The sequence below is a fragment of the Delphinus delphis genome, chromosome 3, assembly GCF_949987515.2.
Source record: "Delphinus delphis chromosome 3, mDelDel1.2, whole genome shotgun sequence".
NCBI classification, from domain to species: Eukaryota; Metazoa; Chordata; class Mammalia; order Artiodactyla; family Delphinidae; genus Delphinus; species Delphinus delphis.
In genome coordinates, this window is record NC_082685.1 from 83,038,645 (window position 1) to 83,062,494 (window position 23,850).

General features: G+C 35.5%; 1 protein-coding gene across 1 annotated transcript in view; it reads left to right on the top strand.

The window, feature by feature from the left end:
* The window catches only part of TMEM232 (transmembrane protein 232), a 378,932-nt gene that overhangs the window by 220,172 nt on the left and 134,910 nt on the right, over nucleotides 1-23,850 (top strand). Inside the window, 2 exon segments of the mRNA XM_060007168.1 lie at nucleotides 19,856-20,014; nucleotides 20,016-20,104. Of these exon segments, the coding sequence (XP_059863151.1) occupies nucleotides 19,856-20,014; nucleotides 20,016-20,104 (248 nt within the window).

Below are 23,850 nucleotides of genomic sequence, written 5' to 3' on the forward strand. Positions count from 1 at the left end.
CTTAATCCCCTTCCCCTGTCTTGCCCCTCCCCACCCCTCCTCCTCACTGGTAACCACTAATTTATTCTCTGTGTCTGTGAGTCTGTTTCTGTTTTGCTTGTCATTCATTTGGTTTAATTTTTAGATTCCATATGTAAGTGAAAATATACAGTATTTGTCTTTGTCTGACTTACTTCCCTAAGCATAATACCCTCCAGGTCCATCCATGTTGTTGCAGATGGCAAATTTCATTCTTTTCTATGGCTGAGTAATATATATATATATATTATCACATCTTCTTTATCCATCCATCTATTGATGGACACCTAGGTTGCTTCCAGTTCTTGGCTATTGTAAATAATGTTGCCATGAACATTGGAATACATGTATCATTTTGAATCAGTTTTTTTGTTTTCTTGGGATATATACTTAAGAATGGAATTGCTGGATCACATGGTAGTTCTTCTTTAAATATTTTGAGGAACCTCCATACTGTTTTCCATAGTAGCTGTACCAATTTACATTCCCACCAACAGTGTGCTAGGTTTCCCTTTTCTCCACATCTTCAGCAACATTTATAATGTGTTGTCTTTTTGATCATGGCCATTCTGACCTGTGTGAGGTGATATCTCATTGTGGTTTCAGTTTGTATTTCCCTGATTAGTGATGTTGAATATCTTTTCATGTGCCTATTGGCCATCTGTATTTTTTTTTTTTGGAAAAATGTCTAATCAGGTCTTCTGCCCATTTTTTAATTGTTTGTTTTTTTGATATTGAGTTGTATGAGCTCTTTGTATGTTTTGGATATTAACTCCTTATCAGACATATTGTTTGCCAATATCTTCTCCCATTCAGTAGGTTGTCTTTTTGTTTTGTTGATGGTTTTCTTCACTGTGCAAAAGCACTTAAGTTTATTTCAGTCAATTTGTTTATTTTTTCTTTTGTTTCTCTTGTTTGAGGAGACAAATCCAAAAATATATTGCCAAGACTTACATCAAAGAATGTACTGCCTACGTTTTCTTCTAAGAGTTTTATGGTTTCCAGTCTTACATTTTAGGTCTTTAGTTCATTTTGAGTTTATTTTGTATATGGTATAAGAAAATGTTCTAATTTCATTCTTTTTTATGTACCTGTCCAGTTTTCCCAATACCACTTCTTTAACAGACTGTCTTTTCTCCATTGTATAGTTTTGCTTGCTTTGTTGTAAACTAATTGACCATATGTGCATAGATTTCTTTCTGAGCTCTATATTCTGTTCCATTGATCAACATGTCTGGTTTTTTTTGCCATTAGCACACTCTTTTGATTATTGTAGCTTTGTAGTATAGACTGAAGTCAGGGAGCATGATACCTCCAGCTTTGTTCTTTTTTCTTAATATTGCTTTGGCCATTTGGGCGTCTTTTGTGGTTTCATACAAATTTTAGAATTATTTGTTGTAGTTCTAAGAAAAATATCGTTGGTATTTTGATAGATATTGCATTAAATCTGTAGATTGCTTTGGGTAATATGCACATTTTAACAGTATTAATTCTTCCAATCCATGAACACAGGCTATCTTTCCATTTATTCATATCATCTTCCAGTTCCTTCATCAGTGTCTTATAGTTTTCAGAGTATAGGTCTTTCACCTCCTGGATTAAGTTTATTCCTGGGTATTTTGTTCTTTTGAATGCAGTTTTAAATGGGGTTGTTTTTGACTCATGGACATAGAGAACAGACTTGTGGTTGCCAAGGGGGAGGCAGGGAGGGAGAGGGATGGACTGGGAGTTTGGGGTTAGTAGACGTAAACTATTATATATAGGATGGATAAACAACAAGGTCCTACTGTGTAGCAAAGGGAACTATATCCAGTCTCCTGGGATAAACCATAATGGAAAAGAATATAAAAAGAATGTATATATGTGTGTAACTGAGTCACTTTGCTGTACAGCAGAAATTAGCACAACATTGGAACTAAACTATACTTCAATAAAAAAAATTTTTTTAAATGCAGGATGTACCCCAAAAAAAGGGATTGTTTTCTTGCTTTCTCTTTCTCGTAGTTCATTATTAGTGTATAGAAAAGCAACAGATTTCTGTATATTATTCTTGTAGCCTGTAACTTTACTGAATTCATTTATTAGTTTTAACTTTTTTGGTGTAGACTTCAAGGTTTTCTACGTATTTTATCATCTACAAATAGTGACAGTTTTACTTCTTCCCTTCCAACTTGGATGCTTTTTATTTTTCTTGTCTGATTGCTGTGGCTAGGACTTACAATACTATGTTAAATAGAAATGGTGAGAGTGGGCATCCTTGTCCTGTTAATAATTTTAGAGAAAAAACTTTCATTTTTTTAACCATTGAGTATGATGTTAGCTATGGGTTTTTCATAAATGGGTTCTATTATGTTGAGATATTTTCCCTCTGTGCCAAATTTGTTGAGAGCTTTTTTTTTTTTATCATGAATGGTATTGAATTGTGTCAAATGTTTTTCCCACATCTACTGAGTTGATCATGTGATTTTTATCCTTCATTTTGTGAATTTGGAATATCACATTGGTTGATTTGCATAAGTTGAACCATCCTTAAATCCCTGGAATACAACCTACTTGTTCATGGTATATGATCTTTTTTATATATTGTTGAATTCAGTTTGCTAATATTTTGTTGAGGATTTTTGCATCCATGTTCATCAAAGATACTGGCTTTTAATTTTCTTTTTTGTAGTGTCTGTCTGGTTTTGATATCAGGGTAATGGTAGCCTTGTTGAATGAATTTGGGAGTGTTCCCTCCTCTTTAGTGTTTTGGAATAGTTTGAGGATAGGTATTAACTCTCCTTTTTATGTTTGGTAGAATTCTTCTGTGAGGCCCTCTGATCCTGGACTTTTTGATACCAGATTCAATTTCATTTCTACTGATCAATCTGTTCAGACTGTGTATTTCTTCCTGATTTAATCTTGAAAGATTATATGTTTCTAGGAGTTCGTCCATTTGTTCTTGGTTATGCAATTTGTTGGCAGATAACTATATGAAGTATTCTCTCATTATTGTTTTTCTGTGATATCATTTGTAATTTCTCCTCTTTCATTTCTTATTTTGTTTGTGTCCTGTCTTTTTTTCTTGATGAGCCTAGCTAAAGGCTTATCAAATTTGTTTATTTTTCAAAAAAAATCATCTCTTGGTTTCATTGATCTTTTCTATTGTCTTATTGGTCTCTATTTTATTTATTTCCTTATTACCTTTTTCATTCCTTCTGCTGCCTTTGGGCTTTGTTCTTCTTTTTGTAATTCCTTTAGATGGTTGTTTAGGTTGTTTATTTGAGATTTTTGTTGTTTCATGTGGTAGGCCTCTATTGCTATAAACGTCCCTCTTAGAACTGCTTTTGCTGTGTCCCATAGATTTTGGAAAGTTTTGTTTTTATTTTCACTTGTCTCAAGGTATTTTCTGATTTCGTCTTTGATTTCTTTGTTGAACCATCGTTTTTGTTAGTAGCACACTGCTTAGTCTTCATGCTTTTCCCATTTTTCTTCTTATAATGGATTTCCAGTTTCATACTGGAAAAGATACTTGATACAATTTTTATCTAAAATTTGTTGAGACTTGTTTTGTGGCCTAGTATGTGATCTATCCTGGAGAACTTGTCATATGTACTTGAATCCAATATGTATTCTGCTGTTTTTGGATGGAATGTCCTGAGATATCTATTAAGTTCAACTGATCTAATATGTCACTTAAGGCAAATGTTTTCTTATTGATTTTTTGCCTGATGATCTGTCCATTTGTGTAAGTGAGTTGTTAAAGTTTCTTACTACTACTGTATTGTTTTCAACTTCTCCCTTTATGTCTGTTGCTATTTGCTTTATATATTTATGTGCTCCTATATTAGGTGCATACATGTTTATGAATGTTATATCTTCTTGTATTGATCCGTTTATCATTATACAATGCGCTTTTTTGTCTTTTATTGTAGAATTTGACTTTAATATTTACTTTGTCTGATATGAGTATTGCTATCCCAGCTTTTTTTTCATTTCTATTTGCATGGAATATATTTTTCTATCCCCTCACTTTTAGTCTGCATGTGTCTTTAGCTCGAAAGTGAGTCTCTTATAGGCAACATGTAGATAGGTCTTGTTTTTTAATCCAATCAGCCACCTTATGTCCTGTGATTGGAGAATTTTGTCCATTGACATTTAAAGTGATTATTGATAGTTACGTACTTGTTGCCATTTTGTTACTTGTTTTCTGGTTGTTCTGTCTCCTTTTTTTAAAACTCATTTTGTGCCCTTTCAGGAAGATTTTTCATTATACTGTTTCATCCCACCCCCTTTGTTTGTTTACTTGGTGGTCACACATTCCTTTAGTTGTTACCCTGATATTACAAAATGAATCCCTTATTATTGAATTCTAATGTAGGGAGATTTATATTTTCCTGGACCATAAAATCGTCTTATAATATTTTAACTCCTTTTCTTTCTCTTAAACAATTTTCCTGTTGAGCATTTAAACTGTGTGTGTTTCTCTGGGTGTGTTTCTGTGTGTGTGTGCATGGCTACGTGTGTGTGTTTACAGATACCAACATATTAATATTCTTTTATACACTCAGTATTCTTTAGATTTACTTATATATTTACATGTTTCTCTCCTTACTTTTCCTTCTTGAATTGCTGACCTTCCATATGGGATTATTTTTCTTTTGCTCAAAGAAAATCCTTTCATATTCTTTTCATGAGCATCTGCTGGTGGCTAATTCTGTCAGTTTTTACTGACAAAAGGCTTGTATTCAATCTGATTTTGAAGGATAGTTTTATTGGCCAAGAATTCTATATTGGTACAGGTATGACAAAGTTAAGTGTCTGACTGCAGTGTTTGTTCTTTTCCTAGCTAATGGTTTTCCTTGCATCATTTTTATGATTTTGGTCATAAAGCATTTTTTTCCAAATTATTTTTAGCTAATATATTTTTAATGTAAATTGCATAATAAAATGTCTATACTAGGTTTCAGGAATAATAATGTCTAAACTAATGCCTTTAAATTCTCCACAGCTAATTATTGAAAAGACCAAAGTGATTAGCATCTATGCAGTTTTCAGTTTTTCTCTTCTAAGGCTGAAACTCCCTTTTATGCTTAATTTCTTTGAGGAAAATGATACTTATATTTATTTCATGTTTTAAAAAGCTGCCTTCCTAAACGAGTTAATAATGGTACTGTAGAATAACTTGAACAACTAAATCACATATATGAATCAGACAAAGCAAGATGATTTCAAAAGAATGAGTACATTTGGTCTATAGGTGTAATGTGTTAGAGCAAATATTTTGAAATTATTAAAGTTGTACTATCTTGACTGGAATAGTCTGAACACTTTCTATATAATTTATCTTTATAGGTGTGTTTAATTTTACAGTACAACATGAACAAGATATAATCAAATTTCCTTTCTTTTTCTTTCTTTTCTTTCTTTTCTTTTCGGCACTATCATGGCAACACTTATTTACAGTAATAGAATACAAAGGTTAGTTACTTGTTTTTAAACATGCTTAGTTTTTAAAAATTACTTAATAATTCCCACATACTGTTAAACCACTTATATTATTGTCCTGTGATACCTCTTTGGGGAACAAATTCTAAGACATAAAATAGTTAGAAACTTTCTTTTACAAGTGGTAAAAACCTTGTTAGTCCTTAGAAGCTGCCTCACTGCTCAATGTGAATAGAGAACATCTTAAAAAAAAAAAAAAAAGCCCTATACAGTGCATACAGTGAAGGCTTGTGCCTCAGATGCTTTGATCTGAAATAAAATATTTATTCCACTTTTATTTCAGTTAATGCAAATGACTATGCTTATAGCAAAACCTTTGTTTATTCTTTCCTTCCTAACACCTTGCTCCCAGAACCTTTCCTTGTGTAAGGTAATCATCATATTACCTACACAGAGTGAAACATAGCCTTAATTATAAACGACTCTACATTAGAATGGAAGGATTTATTTCACTAGGATTGATGATACTTGTATGTTTATGGAATTAAGAGAGATTTTCTCTCTTTATACTTTAAAAATAAATATGCAATTCATATGATAAACTACTGATTTTAATAAATTAAAATTTATACTTAATACCTCAATTTATCTACATCACTGGTAAATCCTTCACTAACTGTATTATGTACTTTAATGCCTTGTATGTTTTTTTATCCATAGTAGCATTCTATCATCTACAATTCTTTTTATATCTGTTCATAAAATTTGATACTTAATGGAGGTTAGATGAGAGGTGAGATATTTAATAGCAAATTTGAAATGAAAAACATTTCTAAATATCCCTAAACATGAACCTTCATCTGACAAATTCAATATAAACCCAACTGTTGCCTGAGTATTTGGGAAAGAAATAAAAAACTGTCATATAGTCACAATGGCATAATGAACAAATGTTAATTGATGTGCTTTGTTTGAAATACTTCCATGGAGACTTGCAATGAGCAAGGCTCTTCTGTATAGGCAATTCAGCAGCATATGTTGGCATATCTAGGAAAAGTCATCATGTATAAATGCTTTCCGCCATCTGGTATATGACCTAAAATATCAAAATGAAATATGTACAACTAAAATGAATATGTGACTTTATTCAGGGTACCTTTGACTCATTAGGTAAAGCCCTTGCTGGTTAACATTTCATGGTGATATCTTTAAAATAAAATTTGTTTTTATTCTTAATGATATTTCCATACTCCTAATGTATTTTTTCTATTTATTGGAGTATAATTGCTTTACAATGTTGTGTTAGTTTCTGCTGTACAATGAAGTGAATCAGCTATATGTATACATATATCCCCTCCCTCTTGGACTTCCCCACCACCACCATCCCACCCATCTAGGTTGTCACAGAGCACCAAGCTGAGCTCCCTGTGCTATATAGCAGGCTCCCACTACCTATCTGTTTTACACATGGTAGTGTATTTATGCCAAACCTAATCTCCCAATTCGTTCCATCCTCCCTTTCCCCACCGTGTCCACATGTCGGTTCTCTACTCTACGTCTATGTCTCTATTCCTGCCTGCAGATAGGTGCATCTGTACCATTTTTCTAGATTCCACATATATGTGGTAATATATTTGTTTTTCTCTTTCTGACTTACTTCACTCTGTATGGCAGACTCTAGGTCCATCCACAACTCTAAACCTGACCCAATTTCTTTCCGTTTTATGGCTGAGTAATATTCTATTGTATATATGTACCACATCTTCTTTATCCATTTATCTGTCATCGGACATTTAGACTGTTTCCATGTCCTGGGTATTGTAAATAGAGCTGCAATGAACATTGGGGTGCATGTGTCTCTCTTTTGTTTTTTTTTTGCGTTACGCTGGCCTCTCACTGTCATGGCCTCTCCCGTTGCAGAGCACAGGCTCCAGACATGCAGGCTCAGCGGCCATGGCTCATGGGCCCAGCCACTCCGTGGCATGTGGGATCTTCCCGGACTGGGGCACAAACCCGTGTCCCCTGCATTGGCAGGCGGACTCTCAACCACTGCGCCACCAGGGAAGCCCCATGTGTCTCTTTGAATTATGGTTTTCTCAGGATATATACCCAGTAGTGGGACTGCTGGGTCATATGGTAGTTCTATTTTTAGTTTTTTTAAGGAACTTACATGCTGTTCTCCATAGTGGCTGTATCAATTTACATTCCCAACAACAGTGCAATAGGGTTCCTTTTTCTCCACACCCTCTCCAGCATTTATTGTTTCTAGATTTTTTGATGATGGCCATTCTGACCAGTGTGAGGTGATATCTAATTGCAGTTTTGCCTTGCTCTAATAATTAGTGATGTTGAGCAGCCTTTCATATGCCTCTTGGCCATCTGTATGTCTTCTTTGGTGAAATGTCTGTTTAGGATTTCTGCCCATTTTTTGATTCGGTTGTTTGTTTTTTTGATACGGAGCTCCAAGACATGTTTGTATATTTTGGAGGTTAATCCTTTGTCAGTTGCTTCATTTGCAAATATTTTTTCCCATTCTAAGGGTTGTCTTTTTGCCTTGTTTATAGTTTCCTTTGCTGTGCAAAAGCTTTTAAGTTTCATTAGCTCCCATTTGTTTATTTTTGTTTTTATTTTCATTACTCTAGGAGGTGGGTCAAAAAGGATCTTGCTGTGATCTCTTATGTCAAAGAGAGTTTATCCTGTGTTTTCCTCTAAGAGTTTTATAGTTTTTTTACATTTAGATCTTTAATCCATTTTGAGTTTATTTTTGTGTATGGTGTTAGGGAGTATTCTAATTTCATTCTTTTACATATAGCAGTCCAGTTTTTCCAGCACCACTTATTGAAGAATCTGCATTTTCTCCATTGTATGTTCTTGGATCCTTTGTCATAAATTAGGTGACCATATGTGCATGGGTTTATCTCTGGGCTTTCTATCCTGTACCATTGATCTATATTTCTGTTTTGGTGCCAGTACCATACTGTGTTGATTACTGTAGCTTTGTAGTACAGTTTGAAGTCTGGGAGCCAGATTCCGCCAGCTCTGTTTTTCTTTCTCAAGATTGCTTTGGTTATTCAGCGTCTTTTGTGTTTCCATACAAATTGTAAAAATCTTTGTTCTAATTCTGTAAAGAATGCCATTGGTATTGTGATAGGGATTGCATTGGATCTGTAGATTGCTTTGGGTACTATAGTTATTTTCACAATGTTGATTCTTCCAATCCAAGAGCATGGTATATTTCTTCATCTGTTTATGTCATCTTTGATTTCTTTCACCAGTGTTCTATTGTTTTCTGAGTACACGTCTTTTGTCTCCTTAGGTAGGTTTATTCCTAGCTATTTTATTCTTTTTATTGCAGTGGTGAATGGGATTGTTGCCATAATTACTATTTCTGATCTTTCATTGTTAGTGTATAAGAATGCAAGTGATTTCTGTGCATTAATTTTGTATCCAGCAACCTTAACAAATTCATTGATTAGTTCTAGTAGTTTTATTGTGGCATCTTTAGGATTTTCCGTGTATAGTAACATGTCATCTGCAAACAGTGACAGTTTTACTACTTCTTTTCCAGTTTGTATTTCTTTTTTTAATTTTTACTTTCATATAATTTAATCTTTATTTTTAATATTTTGAATTTTATTTATTTATTTTTTGTACAGAGGTTCTTATTAGTTATATATTTTATACATAATAGTGTATATATGTCAATCCCAATCTCCCAATTCATCCCACCACCACCACCCCCCTCCCCTGCTTTCCCCCCTTGGTGTCCATATGTGTGTTCTCTACATCTGTGTTTCTATTTCTGCCTTTCAAACAGTTCATCTGTACCATTTTTGTAGATTCCACATATATGTGTTAATATACGATACTTGTTTTTCTATTTCTGACTTACTTCACTCTGTATGACAGTCTCTAGGTCCATCCATGTCTCTACAAATGAACCAATTTTGTTATTTTTTATGCCTGAGTAATATTCCATTGTGTATGTGTACCACATCTTCTTTATCCTTTCATCTGTCAATGGGAATTTAGATTGCTTAAATGATCTGGCTATTGTAAGTAGTGCTGCAATGAACATTGGGGTGCATGTGGTTTTTCTTTTTTTTTACATCTGTATTGGAGTATAATTGCTTTAAAATGGTGTGTTAGTTTCTGCTTTATAAAAAGTGAATCAGTTATACATATACATATGTTCCCATATCTCTTCCCTCTTGTGTCGCCCTCCCTCCCACCTTGCCTATCCCACCCCTCCAGGTGGTCACAAAGCACCGAGCTGATCTCCCTGTGCTATGTGGCTGCTTCCCACTAGCTATCTACCTTACGTTTGGTAGTGTATATATGTCCATGCCTCTGTCTCGCTTTGTCACAGCTTACCCTTCCCCCTCCCCATATCCTCAAGTCCATTCTCTAGTAGGTCTGTGTCTTTATTCCTGTCTTACCCCTAGGTTCTTTATGACATTTATTTTTCTTAAATTCCATATATATGTGTTAGCATACGGTATTTGTCTTTCTCTTTCTGACTTACTTCACTCTGTATGACAGACTCTAGGTCTATCCACCTCATTACAAATAGCTCAATTTTGTTTCTTTTTATGGCTGAGTAATATTCCATTGTATATATGTGCCACATCTTCTTTATCCATTCATCCGATGATGGACACTTAGGTTGTTTCCATCTCCAGGCTATTGTAAATAGAGCTGCAATGAACATTTTGGTACATGACTCTTCTTGAATTATGGTTTTCTCAGGGTATATGCCCAGTAGTGGGATTGCTGGGTCATATGGTAGTTCTATTTTTTGTTTTTTAAGGAACCTCCACACTGTTCTCCACAGTGGCTGTATCAATTTACATTCCCACCAACAGTGCAAGAGGGATCCCTTTTCTCCACATCCTGTCCAGCATTTATTGTCTCTAGATTTTTTGATGATGGCCATTCTGACTGGTGTGAGATGATATCTCATTGTAGTTTTGATTTGCATTTCTCTAATGATTAATGAAGTTGAGCATTCTTTCATGTGTTTGTTGGCAGTCTGTATATCTTCTTTGGAGAAATGTCTATTTAGGTCTTCTGCCCATTTTTGGATTGGGTTGTTTTTTTTGTTGTTGTTATTGAGCTGCATGAGCTGCTTATTAATTTTGGAGATTAATCCTTTGTCAGTTGCTTCATTTGCTGGGTCATATGGTAATTCTATTTTTAGTTTTTTAAGGAACCTCCATATTGTTCTCCACAGTGGCTGTATCAATTTGTATTCCCACCAACAGTGCAAGATGGTTCCCTTCTCTCCACACCCTCTCCAGCATTTGTTGTTTGTAGATTTTCTGATGATGCCCATTCTAACTGGTGTGAGGTGATACCTCATTGTAGTTTTGATTTGAATTTCTCTAATAATTAGTGATGTTGAACAGCCTTTCCTGTGCCTCTTGGCCATCTGTATATCTTCTTTGGAGAAATGTCTATTTAGGTCTTCTGCCTCTTTTTTGATTCGGTTGTTTTTTTTAATATGGAGCTGCATGTGCTGTTTGGAGATTAATCCTTTGTTGATTTGTTTGCAGATATTTTCTCCCATTCTGAGGGTTGTCTTTTCATCTTGTTTATAGTTTCCTTTGCTGTGAAAAAGCTTTTAAGTTTCATTAGGTCCCATTTGTTTATTTATGTTTTTATTTCGATTACTCTGGGAGGTGGGTCATGAAGGATCTTGCTGTGACTTATGTCAAAGAGTGTTCTTCCTATGTTTTCTTCTAATACTTTTATAGTGTCCAGTCTTAGATTTAGGTCTCTAATCCATTTTGAGTTTATTTTTGTGTATGGTGTTAGGGAGTGTTCTAATTTCATTCTTTAACATGTAGCTGTCCAGTTTTCCCAGCACCAGTTATTGAAGACCCTGTCTTTTCTCCATTGTATATCCTTGCCTCCTTTGTCATAGATTAGTTAACCACAGGTGCATCAGTTTATCTCTGGCTTTCTATCTGGTTCCATTGACCTGTATTTCTGTTTTTATGCCAGTACCATATTGTCTTGATTACTGTAGCTTTGTAGTATAGTCTGAAGTCAGGGAGTCCAGTTCCTCCAGCTCCATTTTTTTCCCTCAAGATTGCTTTGTTTATTCAGGGTCTTTTGTATCTCCACACAAATTTTAAGATTTTTCATTCTAGCTCTGTAAAAAATTCCATTGGTAATTTGATAGGGATTGCATTGAATCTGTAGATTGCTTTGTGTAGTATAGTCATTTTCACAATATTGATTCTTCCAATCCATGAACATTGTATATCTCTCCATGTTTATGTCATCTTTGATTTGTTTCATTAGTGTCTTGTATTTTTCTGAGTACAGGTGTTTTGGCTCCTTAGGTACGTTTATTCCTAGGTATTTTATTCTTTTTCTTCCAATGGTGAATGTGATTGTTTCCTTAATTTCTCTTTCTGATCTTTCATTGTTAGTGTATAGGAATGCAAGAGATTTCTGTACATTTATTTTGTATACTAAAACTTTCCCAAATTCATTGATTAGCTCTAGTTGTTCTGGTGGCATCTTTAGGATTTTCTGTGTATAGTATCATGTCATCTGCAAATAGTAACAGTTTTACTTCTTTACCAATTTGTGTTTCTTTCTCTTCTCTGATTGCTGTGGCTAGGACTTCAACAACTATGTTGACTTCAGCAACTATGTTAATCAGGAAAAAGACAAGACATCCTTGTCTTTTTCCTGATCTTAGAGGAAATGCTTTCACTTTTTCACCATTGTGAATGCTGTTTGCTGTGGGTTTGGCATATATGGCCTTTATTATGTTCAGGTAGGTTCCCTCTGTGACCTCTTTCTGAAGAGTTTTTATCATAAATTGTTGTTGAATTTTGTCAAAAGCTTTTTCTGCATCCGTTGAGATATCATATGGTTTTTATTCTTCAGTTTGTTAATAGGGTGTATCACATTGATTGATTTTCATATGCTGAAGAATCCTTGTGTCCCTGGGATAAATCCCACTTGATCATGGTATATGATCCTTTTAATGTGCTGTTGGATTCTGTTTGCTAGTATTTTGTTGAGGATTTTTGCATCTATGATCATCAGTGATATTGGTCTGTAAATTTCTTTTTTTTTTTTTGTGATATCTTTGTCTGTGGTATCCAGGTGTTGGTGGCCTTGTAGAATGAGTTTGGGAGTGTTCCTTCCTCTGCAGTTTTTTGGATGAGTTTCAGAACGATGGGTGTCAACTCTTCTCTAAATGTTTGATAGAATTCACCTGTGAAGCCATCTTGTCCTGGACTTTTGTTTGTTGGAAGATTTTTAATTAAAGTTTCAATTTCATTACTTGTGATAAGTCTGGTTATATTTTCTAATTCTTGCAGGTTCAGTCTTAGAAAATTGTCCCTTTCCAAGAATTTGTCCATTTTTTTGTGGTTGTCCATTTTATTGGCATATAGTTGTTTGTAGTATTCTCTTATAATACTTTGTATTTCTGTGGTGTCAGTTGTGATTTCTTCTTTTTCATTTTTAATTTTATTGATTTGCATCCTGTACCTTTTTTTCTTGATGAGTTTGGCTAAAGGTTTATCAATTTTTTTATCTCCTCAAAGAACGAAATTTTAGTTTTATTGATCTTTCCTATTTTTTCTTCATTTCTATTTCACTTATTTCTGCTTTGATTTTTATGATTTCTTTCCTTGTAATAATTTTGGATTTTCTTTGTTCTTCTTTCTCTAGTTGCTTTCGGTGTGGGTCTTTTGTGTTTCCTGCCTAGAAAAATTTCTTTAGCTTTTGTTGTAAAGCTGGCTTGGTGGTGCTGAATTCTTTAGCTTTTGCTTGCCTGAAAAGCTTTTGATTTCTCCATCGAATTTGAATGAAATCCTTGCTGGGTAGAGTAATCTTGGTTGTAGGTTTTTCTCTTTTATCACTTTAAGTATGTCCTGCCTCTGCCTTCTGGCCTGCAGAGTTTCTGCTGAAAAATTAGCTGTTAACCTTATGGGGATTCCTTTGTATGTTATTTTTTGCTTTTCCCTTGCTGCTTTTAATATTTTTTCTTGGAATTTAATGTTAGTTAGTTTGATTAATATGTGTCTTGGTGTGTTTCTCCTAGGGTTTAACCTGTGTGGGACACTGCACTTCCTGAACTTGGGTGACTATTTCCTTGCCCATGTTAGGGAAGTTTTCCACTATAATCTCTCTGAATATTTTCTCAGACCCTTTCCTTTTCTCTTCTTCTTCTGGGACCCCTATAATTCGAATGTTGGTGTGTTTAGTATTGTACAAGAGGTCTCTGAGATTGTCTTCAATTCTTTTCATTGTTTTATCTTCACTCTGCTCCTCATCAGTTATTTCCAACATTCTCTCTTCCAGCTCACTTATTTGTTCTTCTCCCTCAGTTGTTTTGTTATTGATTCCTTCTTGTGTATTTTTCATTTTAGTTATTGTGTTGTTTATCTCTGTTCTTTAGTTCTTCTAGGTCTTTGTTAAACATTTCTTGTATTTTCTCTATCTGTGCCTCCATTCTGTTTCTGAGATTCTGGTTTATTTTTACTATCATTACTCTGAATTCTTTTTCAGAAAGGTTGCCTATTTCCTCTTCATTTATTGGTCTTGTAATTTTTTACCTTGCTCCTTCATCAGTGACATATTTTCTTGTCATCTCAGTTTTTTTTTATTTTTATTTTTATTTTTATGGGTGGGATTGTGTTCCTGTCTTACTGGTTGTTTGGCCTGAGGCTTCCACCACTTGAGTTTGTGGGCTGCTGGGTACAGCTGGGTCTTGGTGTCAAGATGAGGACCTGTGGGAGACCTCACTGTGATGAATATTCCCTGGGGTCTGAGGTTTTCTGATAGTCCAGTTGTTTGGATTCAGAACCCCCATTCCAGGAGCTCAGGCCTGACCCCCAAGTCATGAACCAAGATTCCACAAGCCACGCAGGTCTGCAAAACAAAGAAAAGAAAAAAAAGGAGCAGAACAATTACAGAGTAAAAAATAAAATAAAATTAGAAAACTAACAGATATGTTAGAAAAAATAAATTAATATATAGATGAAACAACAACCAGAAGGTAAAAGAGAACCAAAATAGAAAAAGACAGGAGGGAAAAAAAAGCCAGAAAATGCCTTGGCTGTGTGTCGCAGGACTTAGGTAGGGGTGGGGTTTAGGCGGGACCCCAGCAGGCTTCCCAGGGCCCGAATGGGTGGGGGGAACTCACTCCACACCTCTGCTGATTTTCCAGTCCTGGAGGGTCCCACTGTCCGCCTCTCCTCCTCTTTCCCTCCTCCCTCCCATGCCCCTAGGACCCACAAGGTCAGAGGGGGCTCTGGAGAATTGAGGACCAGGCCTGGTAGCCTAGCAGGCTTCCTAGGGCCCAAGTGAGTGGGGGAAATGCCCTCCACGCCTCCCCTGACCCTCCAGTCCCGGAGGGCCCCACCCCATCCGCCTCTCCTATTCTCCCCCCACCTCCCTCCTACGCTCCTAGGACCCACGTGGCCCAGAGGGGGCCCCGGAGAACAGAGGACCAGGCCTGGGAGCCCAGCAGGCCTCCCAGGACCCAATTGGGCAGGGGAAATGCTAGGTGCACTCCCCCCGATCCTCCAAGCTCCCAAGGGTCCTGCCAGGCGTGGGAACCCCTCCCCTCTCCCAGCCACCCCTCAGGGGCACTGGTCCTGTCTGGCCTCCACTTCTCCTCCCCCTCACTCCCCTCCACATTCTACCCGGTTGCTTGGGGTTCCTCCCATTTCCTTGGGTATTGAGGTCCCCCACCAGCATCCAGCAGGTGCCTTAGTTGTAGGGAGACTTGAAATCCGCATCCTCCCATGCTGCCATCTTCCTAATGTACTCTTTAAGCAGCAAAATAGAATAAACAGCACTATTAGTCTCTATTCTCTCAATAACGATCTCTCTCATCCCCCACATATGGCTCTTCTTTTGACATAAATGGAAACTCTTAAACATAGAAAGGGAGATGTTTTTTTGAAAGAGTGTGGTTTCTTTAAATACTTATGAATAGAATTCCAGTATAACAGATACGTTGTTTTAGGAAAACAAAAATATTTGTAGAGTTTTTACAATGCACCAGCCACTGTGCTAAGTATCTTACCTTTATTAACTCATCTAAGCCTTATAACTCTCCCACCACCATCATCACCCATATGGATAGAGGATCTGAGTCTAAACAAGATTAAAAGAAGTAGCTGGTGGTGAATGCACCTATGAGTGAGTTTAACCCAAAGGCTTTGTCATTTCCATGTCATCCTGCTTCCAAAATTAGATATAAACAAGGAACTAACATTTATTGAAGAACTTTTGTGTGCCAGACACTATGCTAGAAAATATATTCACGTTTTGTGTTTAATTTTTACAGTAACCTAGAAAGGACAGTATTATTATTATTCTATTTTAGGAATGAAGAAACATGCTTAGAGAGGTTAAGTAACTTGTGCAAGATCACACAACTTGTGAAGTGGGAAAATGGATATTCCCATCTAGTCCTTTTCTTAATCTACTACATCAGTCCTTTTTAAACTTTAATATATTCAGGAGTAGGGCCTGGAATTCTCTATTTAGAACATGCTCCTAGGTAATGGCAATAATAATTGTCTAAGGACCACAATTTTAGTAACAAGGAGTTACTCATGCTGTCCTCCTTTGTGAGATTTTATAACTCCTGTAGGAAATAACCTTTTGAGACCACCAGTAAGTCACTTATATTTAAATTTTGAAGTTTGAAAAAAAAATTATAATTTTTTTCACAAATAAGTTAAATGTTCCCAGGTCTGAGACTACTTAAGGACAGGTGGAGACCAAAAACAGAGACATAGTAAGAGATGGAGACAAAGTTTAATGCAAACTATGCCACAGTGGCTTAATATCCTATTTCTTTCTCTTTTATTCCATCATGTCGAGGGTAGTGTGAGTTAGCTTAAATTTCGGTACTACATTTCCCTAATTATTGATGGAAAATTCAGAACTCTGGACAGGCTTTTACTTTCTTTTGTATTGCTACTACATCATAATTCCCTGCATAATTTCACCTGCTCTGACATCCATCTTCTCGCCAACCTAAATGAATCCTGGTTTTTACCATCATTATGCCCAATATAAAGACAGAAGTGTGGGTATCTGACCTTGCATGTTGCTACAATCTATGTGAGAGAGAAATATTCTTCAGGAATATCACTTTTTCAATTTTAATACCATATCAGTAAAATTATCATAGATAATAAAAATTGCCATTTGTTTCTCAATAAAAAATGTCGTTTCAACAATGGAATAAGAAAAATCCTGAATTTTAAAGCTTGCATGGCATTGCTAAGAAAATAGGCACACATGATAAAAATGTAAATGTATAAATAATGTATAAAGATTGGAGTTTGGGGTAGTATTCATTGGCAGTCAATAGTAGTAAATTCATGAGTTTGGAATCTAAATAATGGTCATTCATATTTTGGGTAAGTTTACTTCCAAAAAGTATAGATTTATACTTATGCACCATTAGCATAAATAAATTCATAGTCTCTGAATTTTAAAATGAGAATAATATCTTTAAGAGAAGGAAGACTCTTTAGAATAGAGATGACTATGGAAGTATAATTATAATCCTGTTTGATAGATTTGTTAATATAAAAGTGGCTATGTAACAAATTTGTTTTCAGCATGAAGAGGTTAGTTCAAGTGTTCTCAAGATTGGTGGTGGAAGGATCTTATAAAAGCCAGAGCATCAGTGTCTGTCTTAGGGTAGCCCTGAAACAACTGATGCCTATTGAGCTTCTCACTACTGGCTAGACAGATCATCCTTTGTCGTCTAAGTGAATCCTCACAAAACTCTGAGGTGGTAATTATTATCTCCACATCACAAATGAAAAACAAAATGGAACCAAACTAAACACAAAATATAGACCTGGAGAGGTTAACTAAATTCCCCAAGTTTGCATTTTAAATTAGTATGTGGGGGCTTCCCTGGTGGCGCAGTGGTTAAGAATCTGCCTGCCAATGCAGGGGACATGGGTTCAAGCCCTAGTCGGGGAAGATCCCACATGCTGCGGAGCAGCTAAGCCCATGTACCACAGCTACTGAGCCTTTGCTCTAAGAGAGCCCACGAGCCACAACTACTGAGCCCACGTGCCTCATCACTGAAGCCCCCGTGCTCTAGAGCCCATGCTTTGCAGCAAGAGAAGCCACCAGAATGAGAAGCCTGCGCAACACAAAGAAGACCCAACACAACCAAAAATAATAAATTAATTGAAATAAATTAAAAAATAATAGTAAATAAATAAATAAATTTGTAAGTGGGATAGCCAGACCTGATTTCAGATCTTTCTAAGTGCAAAGCCCCATATTCTTTCCTGGCTTTTTCCTGCAGGAAAACAAACAAAACCTTTTATTGATAAGGCAAATATGCCTTTGACCGATATTTGAAGCTACATTTCCGTAAGTTGAATGCCTTGGACGTCATTGAGGGCAGAAAATTAACCTGGGCTTTCAACCAGGGAACCATCGTGAAAGATGTGGCAATGCCTTCATTTTGCTATTTGAGAGAGCTGGCATCTGGATCTATATAACCTATCCAGTCTGGGAGGGAAGAAAGCAAAGCGTAGCCAAATGAGACAAAACGAAAAGAGCATTAACATTCTATAATGCAGGGTAATGCTCTCCTGGAAACAATGTATTTTACCAGAAATCATGTGATGTTGGTCCATTCACTTACACATTTATTAATTCATCATTCTCTTAGCAATGGAAGAGCTCATAGTAGTATGTTTGTGCAACTATATGTTGTTATTGATTTTGAAGTACCTTTTCTTATGAAAAAATTAATCCAGAGAAACTAAGCAGAATAAACAGCCCAGGTATTGTGATTACCATTTTACAGATGAACATTCAGACTTTGAGACATTAAATAATGTCCTGAAAATCACAACAGCTACTGAGTGTTCTTGGCACAATTTAATTTCTTCTTTGAAATTGAATGCTCTTTCCATGATTTTGACCTAGTTAATAAGCAAGATACACAACTGGGAATAGTATAAACATAATTGTATACTGATTTCAACATCCAGAGATAATTGAAATCAAAAATATTTAAGAATAGATATATTTCAATGAGGGCTAGTGATAAAGTTCCTTTTCTGAAATAGTGAAAATACAGCTCTCTTTTTTAAATGTCAGTATTAATTTTCTAGCACTTTGAGCCTATTTTGAACACTCATTTCATTTTTTTTGATGCTTACCTATTTGCATGATTTTCACTGTATTTTTTTACACATGTTTTTTGCATGTTATTCTTTCTCATCATTTCACAGTATTCCATATGTATTTACTTTGTCTTTTGCTATTTTCCTTATTGCTTTAATAAAATAAAGGTATTTTTTCAATCTTTATCATAAGATTGTTCTCATTTTTTCCACTGTAATTTTGTCTAGATAATGCAATAGTCAGTCTTTAAATATTAATTTCATTGAGCTAATCCTGATCTTGGAATCCTAAAGAGGTTAGTTATTCATATGCAGAAAAGCGTTTTTCATTCCTTTGTTTTCTACCATAGGATCTATAGACATTTAAAATGAATCCTGAGTGACTGGTAATGAGCTGCCCAAAGATGGATAATATTAAATAAAACTGAAAGAACTTAAATAATAGGAGGCAGCACCTAACTTAGTTATGAGAGAGTTTTTAATATTAACATATTCTAAACACTAAAAAAAAGTATAATACATGACATTTTGAAACTTACATCTTCATTTATTATTACTGATGCCAGCCAAGGAAAACATGCCTCTAGCTGTCTCAAAAGAAGATATAATTAAAAATCAGTCATGGACATTATTGAATATAAATAGGAAAATTCAGAAAATTGCTCTTTCCTGAATAAAAATTACTTAAATATTGTGGAATTTTTGTGTTAGGTTTTTTCCTGTATTAGGACATATTCAATTTAATATAAATCTAAATTCTAGAACGTCTCCAATGAAACCTAAATATAAAGCCCTTTTTGTTTTTTTACTTTACTCAAGTTTTGTGCTATAGAAATTTTCTGTTGACTTCAAAGAAAGTTTAGATTATGCACAGAGAAATGAAATTCTGACTTAATAAAACATTTGTATTACTTCAACTGATTGCTTAATTTCTTATTAAATAAATATTACCAACGCTTATGAAATTCTTGTGTGGGAAGTACACAAATTTAAAATAGAAATTATATCATTACATTTTTGAAATTTCAAGACTGATCTCCTTCATGCTTAACTGTTTATTTCATTGAAAATTCTTGTTATGATTTTTAAAATCTTTTGGGGAACTGCATTTCTTTTTAAAGCTTATTTTAATAGGAAGAAAGCAACATTAGTCAAAGAAAATAAACATACATTTTAACTTTAATAATAATACATCATTTTTTCTCATTTAATTCTATGTCAACTGGTTCTTTTTTCTTTTCTTTCAACAGGCTGAGATAAATGACCCAACTGATCCTTTCACAAGTTATAGTACAAAAGTTTCATCAAATGTAGGGGATGAAAATTTCTCCAAATATATAGGATGGAGAATTGCCAACATACTTTCCAAACTATTCTTCCCTTCCACTGATACCTGTGTTCTTCCTTTGAAAAAAACCATTGACAAAATGGCACCAAATGAAATATTTGAACAAAAAGCAGGATTCCATGAAGAAGAGAGTTCTACAATTTACTGTAAGGTAAAGTGAAGCACTATTCAAAATAGTTCACTTATTCTAACATATTACATTTTGGAGTTATATAAATTATATATAATCATGTGCCACATTAGTTAACTCAGTTTCTCTTTTTTTTAATTCAAATCTTGGCTCCACCACCTCCTAGATATTTTATCATAAGCAAGTATTCCTTTCTCAGAAAGTATTTCCTCATGCTTAAAATAGGTATTACTATGTAATATAAATCAATGTTTTAATAAAGTGAAAGCCTCTCTTCCATAGTGACCTACATTTGCCTAGTTTACCCCCATCTCTCACTATCATTAAATTCTGTGTATCCTTCCAGCGTCTATAAAATGTCAATATAATAAATTATAAGTATATTTAAAATTTTCTCTCCATTTTCCACTATGGTTTATGGATTTTTAAAAGTCTTTTTAGGAAAGTTCTTTTCATTTTAAGATTAAAGTGTTGTCACATTTCTCCTAGTACTTTTAAGGATTCATTTTGAACACTTTAATCATTGGTCCATTTGAAATTTTTTCTGGTATGTAGTGTGATGTATAGATCCATGTGGCTACTCAATTGTCCCAGCAATATTTATTGAGTGATCTACCTCCCTTCAATATTTTTCCCTGATTTTAAATATCTTTATCAAATACGAAATGCCCATTTATTTTCTTTTTCTATGTTCTAAAATTTCAATAATTTGGAATTGTCTACTCTTTTAAGCTTTGGTAGAATTTCCTCTTAAACCATTAGTACCTTATAGCTCTTCTAAGGGTAGCTCTTTGTCAAATTCTTCTGTTTTATGTGGCTCTTGGCAGGGCTTATATTCAGCCATAACGTGCAGGTACAGCTGGATTCCGTTCTTACCGTTTGAGGCCCCTGCCATAAAAGTATCTGGAGTATCAGTCCTGAATATCGGTCTCTTTAGATCTTTCTCCTTATTTTTAAGTCAATTTTAGCAAATTATGCTTTCTTTAAATATTACATGTTTTATTCCATTTTTCTGAATTTTTTGGCCATAATTGAACAAAATAGCGTCTTAAGATTCCTTCTGTTTTCTCTGTTTCTGTGGTTATCCCCTTCCCCTTAACTAATTCTCATTTTGTGTATTTGCATTTTGTCCTTTTTACCCTTCTTAAGTAGTTTGTTTGGTATTTTATCTATTTTATATTATTTTTTCAATGAACCAGCTTTTGGATTCTAACTCATGTATTTTTGTTCTTATGTTTATGAGTCTCTTACTACTTCTTTGATCTATTTTGTGGCTTACTTTCTGATTTCTTGAAGAAGATGCTAAATTATTTGGGAAGTTTTCTTCCTCAGCATTTGCCTAAATCATTATCTGAGTTCCAAAATCATGGGACTGTTGCTGCCCAAAGGTGGACTTTAGTGCAGGGGTAATAACTGGGCAAAACAAGGCGAGGAGGCAAGTTTTCCTTTTGTGCACACAAGCAGTCAAGAGAAAAATAGACACATGCTTGAGAAGAGTTTTGACATAGGTTTAAGCATTTTTTCAAGAATTCTAAAGCCAGTGAGGAATATATGTAGAGCTGAGATTAAGGATCACACAGCCTGCACTTTAGTAGTCTCATGTGTGGTGCAGGAATAAATAGTATAAAAATGTTCTTCAGCGTGTGTTATAAATATCTATAAAATTGCAATATGTTCAAGGTGTAATGGAAAGGCCAGCTTTAAATGTTATGAGTATTGAGATTTACTTTTGAATCCCCAAATGTCTTCTGTACATTTTCAAGGACCGCAGACACGGAAGAAAAATCAGTCTGGGACCAGAGAGGACACTGTACTTTGGTATCTCATCATGGTCAGTTAAAGGAAAAGATAGAAAGAAAGAAACTAGAAAAATAAAAGAAACGGGGTATTGACCAAAGGAGATTAAAGAAACAGTGGGGGAAAGGGTGAATAGACAGTAAAAAGGCAGCTGGAGATGAATGATGCCTACTGGGACACAGAAAGGAAGGACCTAGAGAGACAGAGATAAGGCGACATATTGGGAATGCTTAAAATAGCAGAACAGAGAAATAAATGTTAGGAGCAGAAAGAAAGATGAAAGAGATCAAAAGGAAAGGGAGAAGATATAAGTAAGGGGAGAGACATACTGAGAATGGAAAGTACAATGGAGACATATGCACAGGGTTTGGGGACAAGGGTAGATAGAGAACATGCAGGGTCAGAGAAGGAGGCATGAGAGGCAAGGGGTGGGGTTAAGACCCAGAGTCCTGTAGGATTTGAAGGATTAGTATATGAGATTTCTCCTCAGCCTACAGTTCATTACATAAATGAGAATCATCCATCACTGATCTTTAAAAAGTGTTATCTTCTTACCCATTTTTTCACAGCTCATTACAGCCTCTAGCAATTAAACTTAGGGTCTCTGGCTTGAATGAGAGCCACAGCAACACAGCAGCCTGAGCTTCCCTCTAGCCAAAGTCTCTCGGGGCGGCACAGGGTGACTTTCACATTGCACCCTTCACACTGTAGAGCATGGGAACTGTGCCCCCTGGAGTTGTGCATATTGCCAGCTCCAGTCAGGGATGAACTGATCCCTGGCTACACCAGATGTGAGTGGAATAGGGCTAGAGCTCAGTGATATCAAGACAAAGACTAGGTCACTCCTGGTTGAACAGTCTCTACTGTCTGTTTGGGGTAAGGGATAGACCTGCTTTTTAAAAAGTTGTTGAAAAGCATGTTTAAGACTTAACTTTAACTTTTTTTTTTTTTTAGAAGATGTTGGGGGTAGGAGTTTTAGTAATTTATTTATTTATTTTTGCTGTGTTGGGTCTTCGTTTCTGTGCGAGGGCTTTCTCTAGTTGTGGCAAGCGGGGGCCACTCTTCATCGTGGTGCGCGGGCCTCTCACTATCGCGGCTTCTCTTGTTGCGGAGCACAGGCTCCAGACGCGCAGGGTCAGTAGTTGTGGCTCATGGGCCCAGTTGCTCCGAGCCATGTGGGATCCTCCCAGACCAGGGCTCGAACCCGTGTCCCCTGCATTAGCAGGCAGATTCTCAACCACTGCACCACCAGGGAAGCCCTAACTTTAACTTTTAATGCATTGAAAAAATGGCTCTGGCTCACTAAACGTTAACTGTGGGAAATGTTGTTTCTTCCATTTGCTTGATTCTCCATCTAGTGAACAGTTCCGTAGCTATAGCTCCTTTTGTCATTTCTCCACCTCCTCCCACGTCCAGGTCCACCGACTGGAATTAATGCAGTTAATGAACTTCTGAGCATGGTGGAATCCTATAGATAAAGCACAAAGACATAATTTAAAGCCCACTGTATGCTTAGCTCTTTTTCACCTTTTAAAGGTCTTCTTGCATAAGGTCATATCACCAATTCCTTATCACATATTCCTAGAAAGCTCTATTTTGTGTTTTCATCACAAAGCAATGTGTAAGATAGCAAGAAGGCCAACATTTAAGGACTCCTACAGAAGATGGGGCACATTTAAGAGGTAGGAAGACAGGAAATTTAAGATAATATGTTTCTCTATTGCCATGGAGCACTAAAGTGTACCTATTTCAGTGCGAAAATGTGAACATTTACCAGTAAGGAGAAAATAGGATCTTCCTTATTGCTGAAGCATCCACTATATCTGATGACCTATCACTTTTTCCCCCAAATATTTTTCTTCACTTGTGTTTTTAGCCTATAAAATTCTCTCAAAATGGGAATTCTTTCTTTATATGTTTATAAATACATATATTTTGCTTTGAATGACTTGCAGATCTGACCTCTTTCC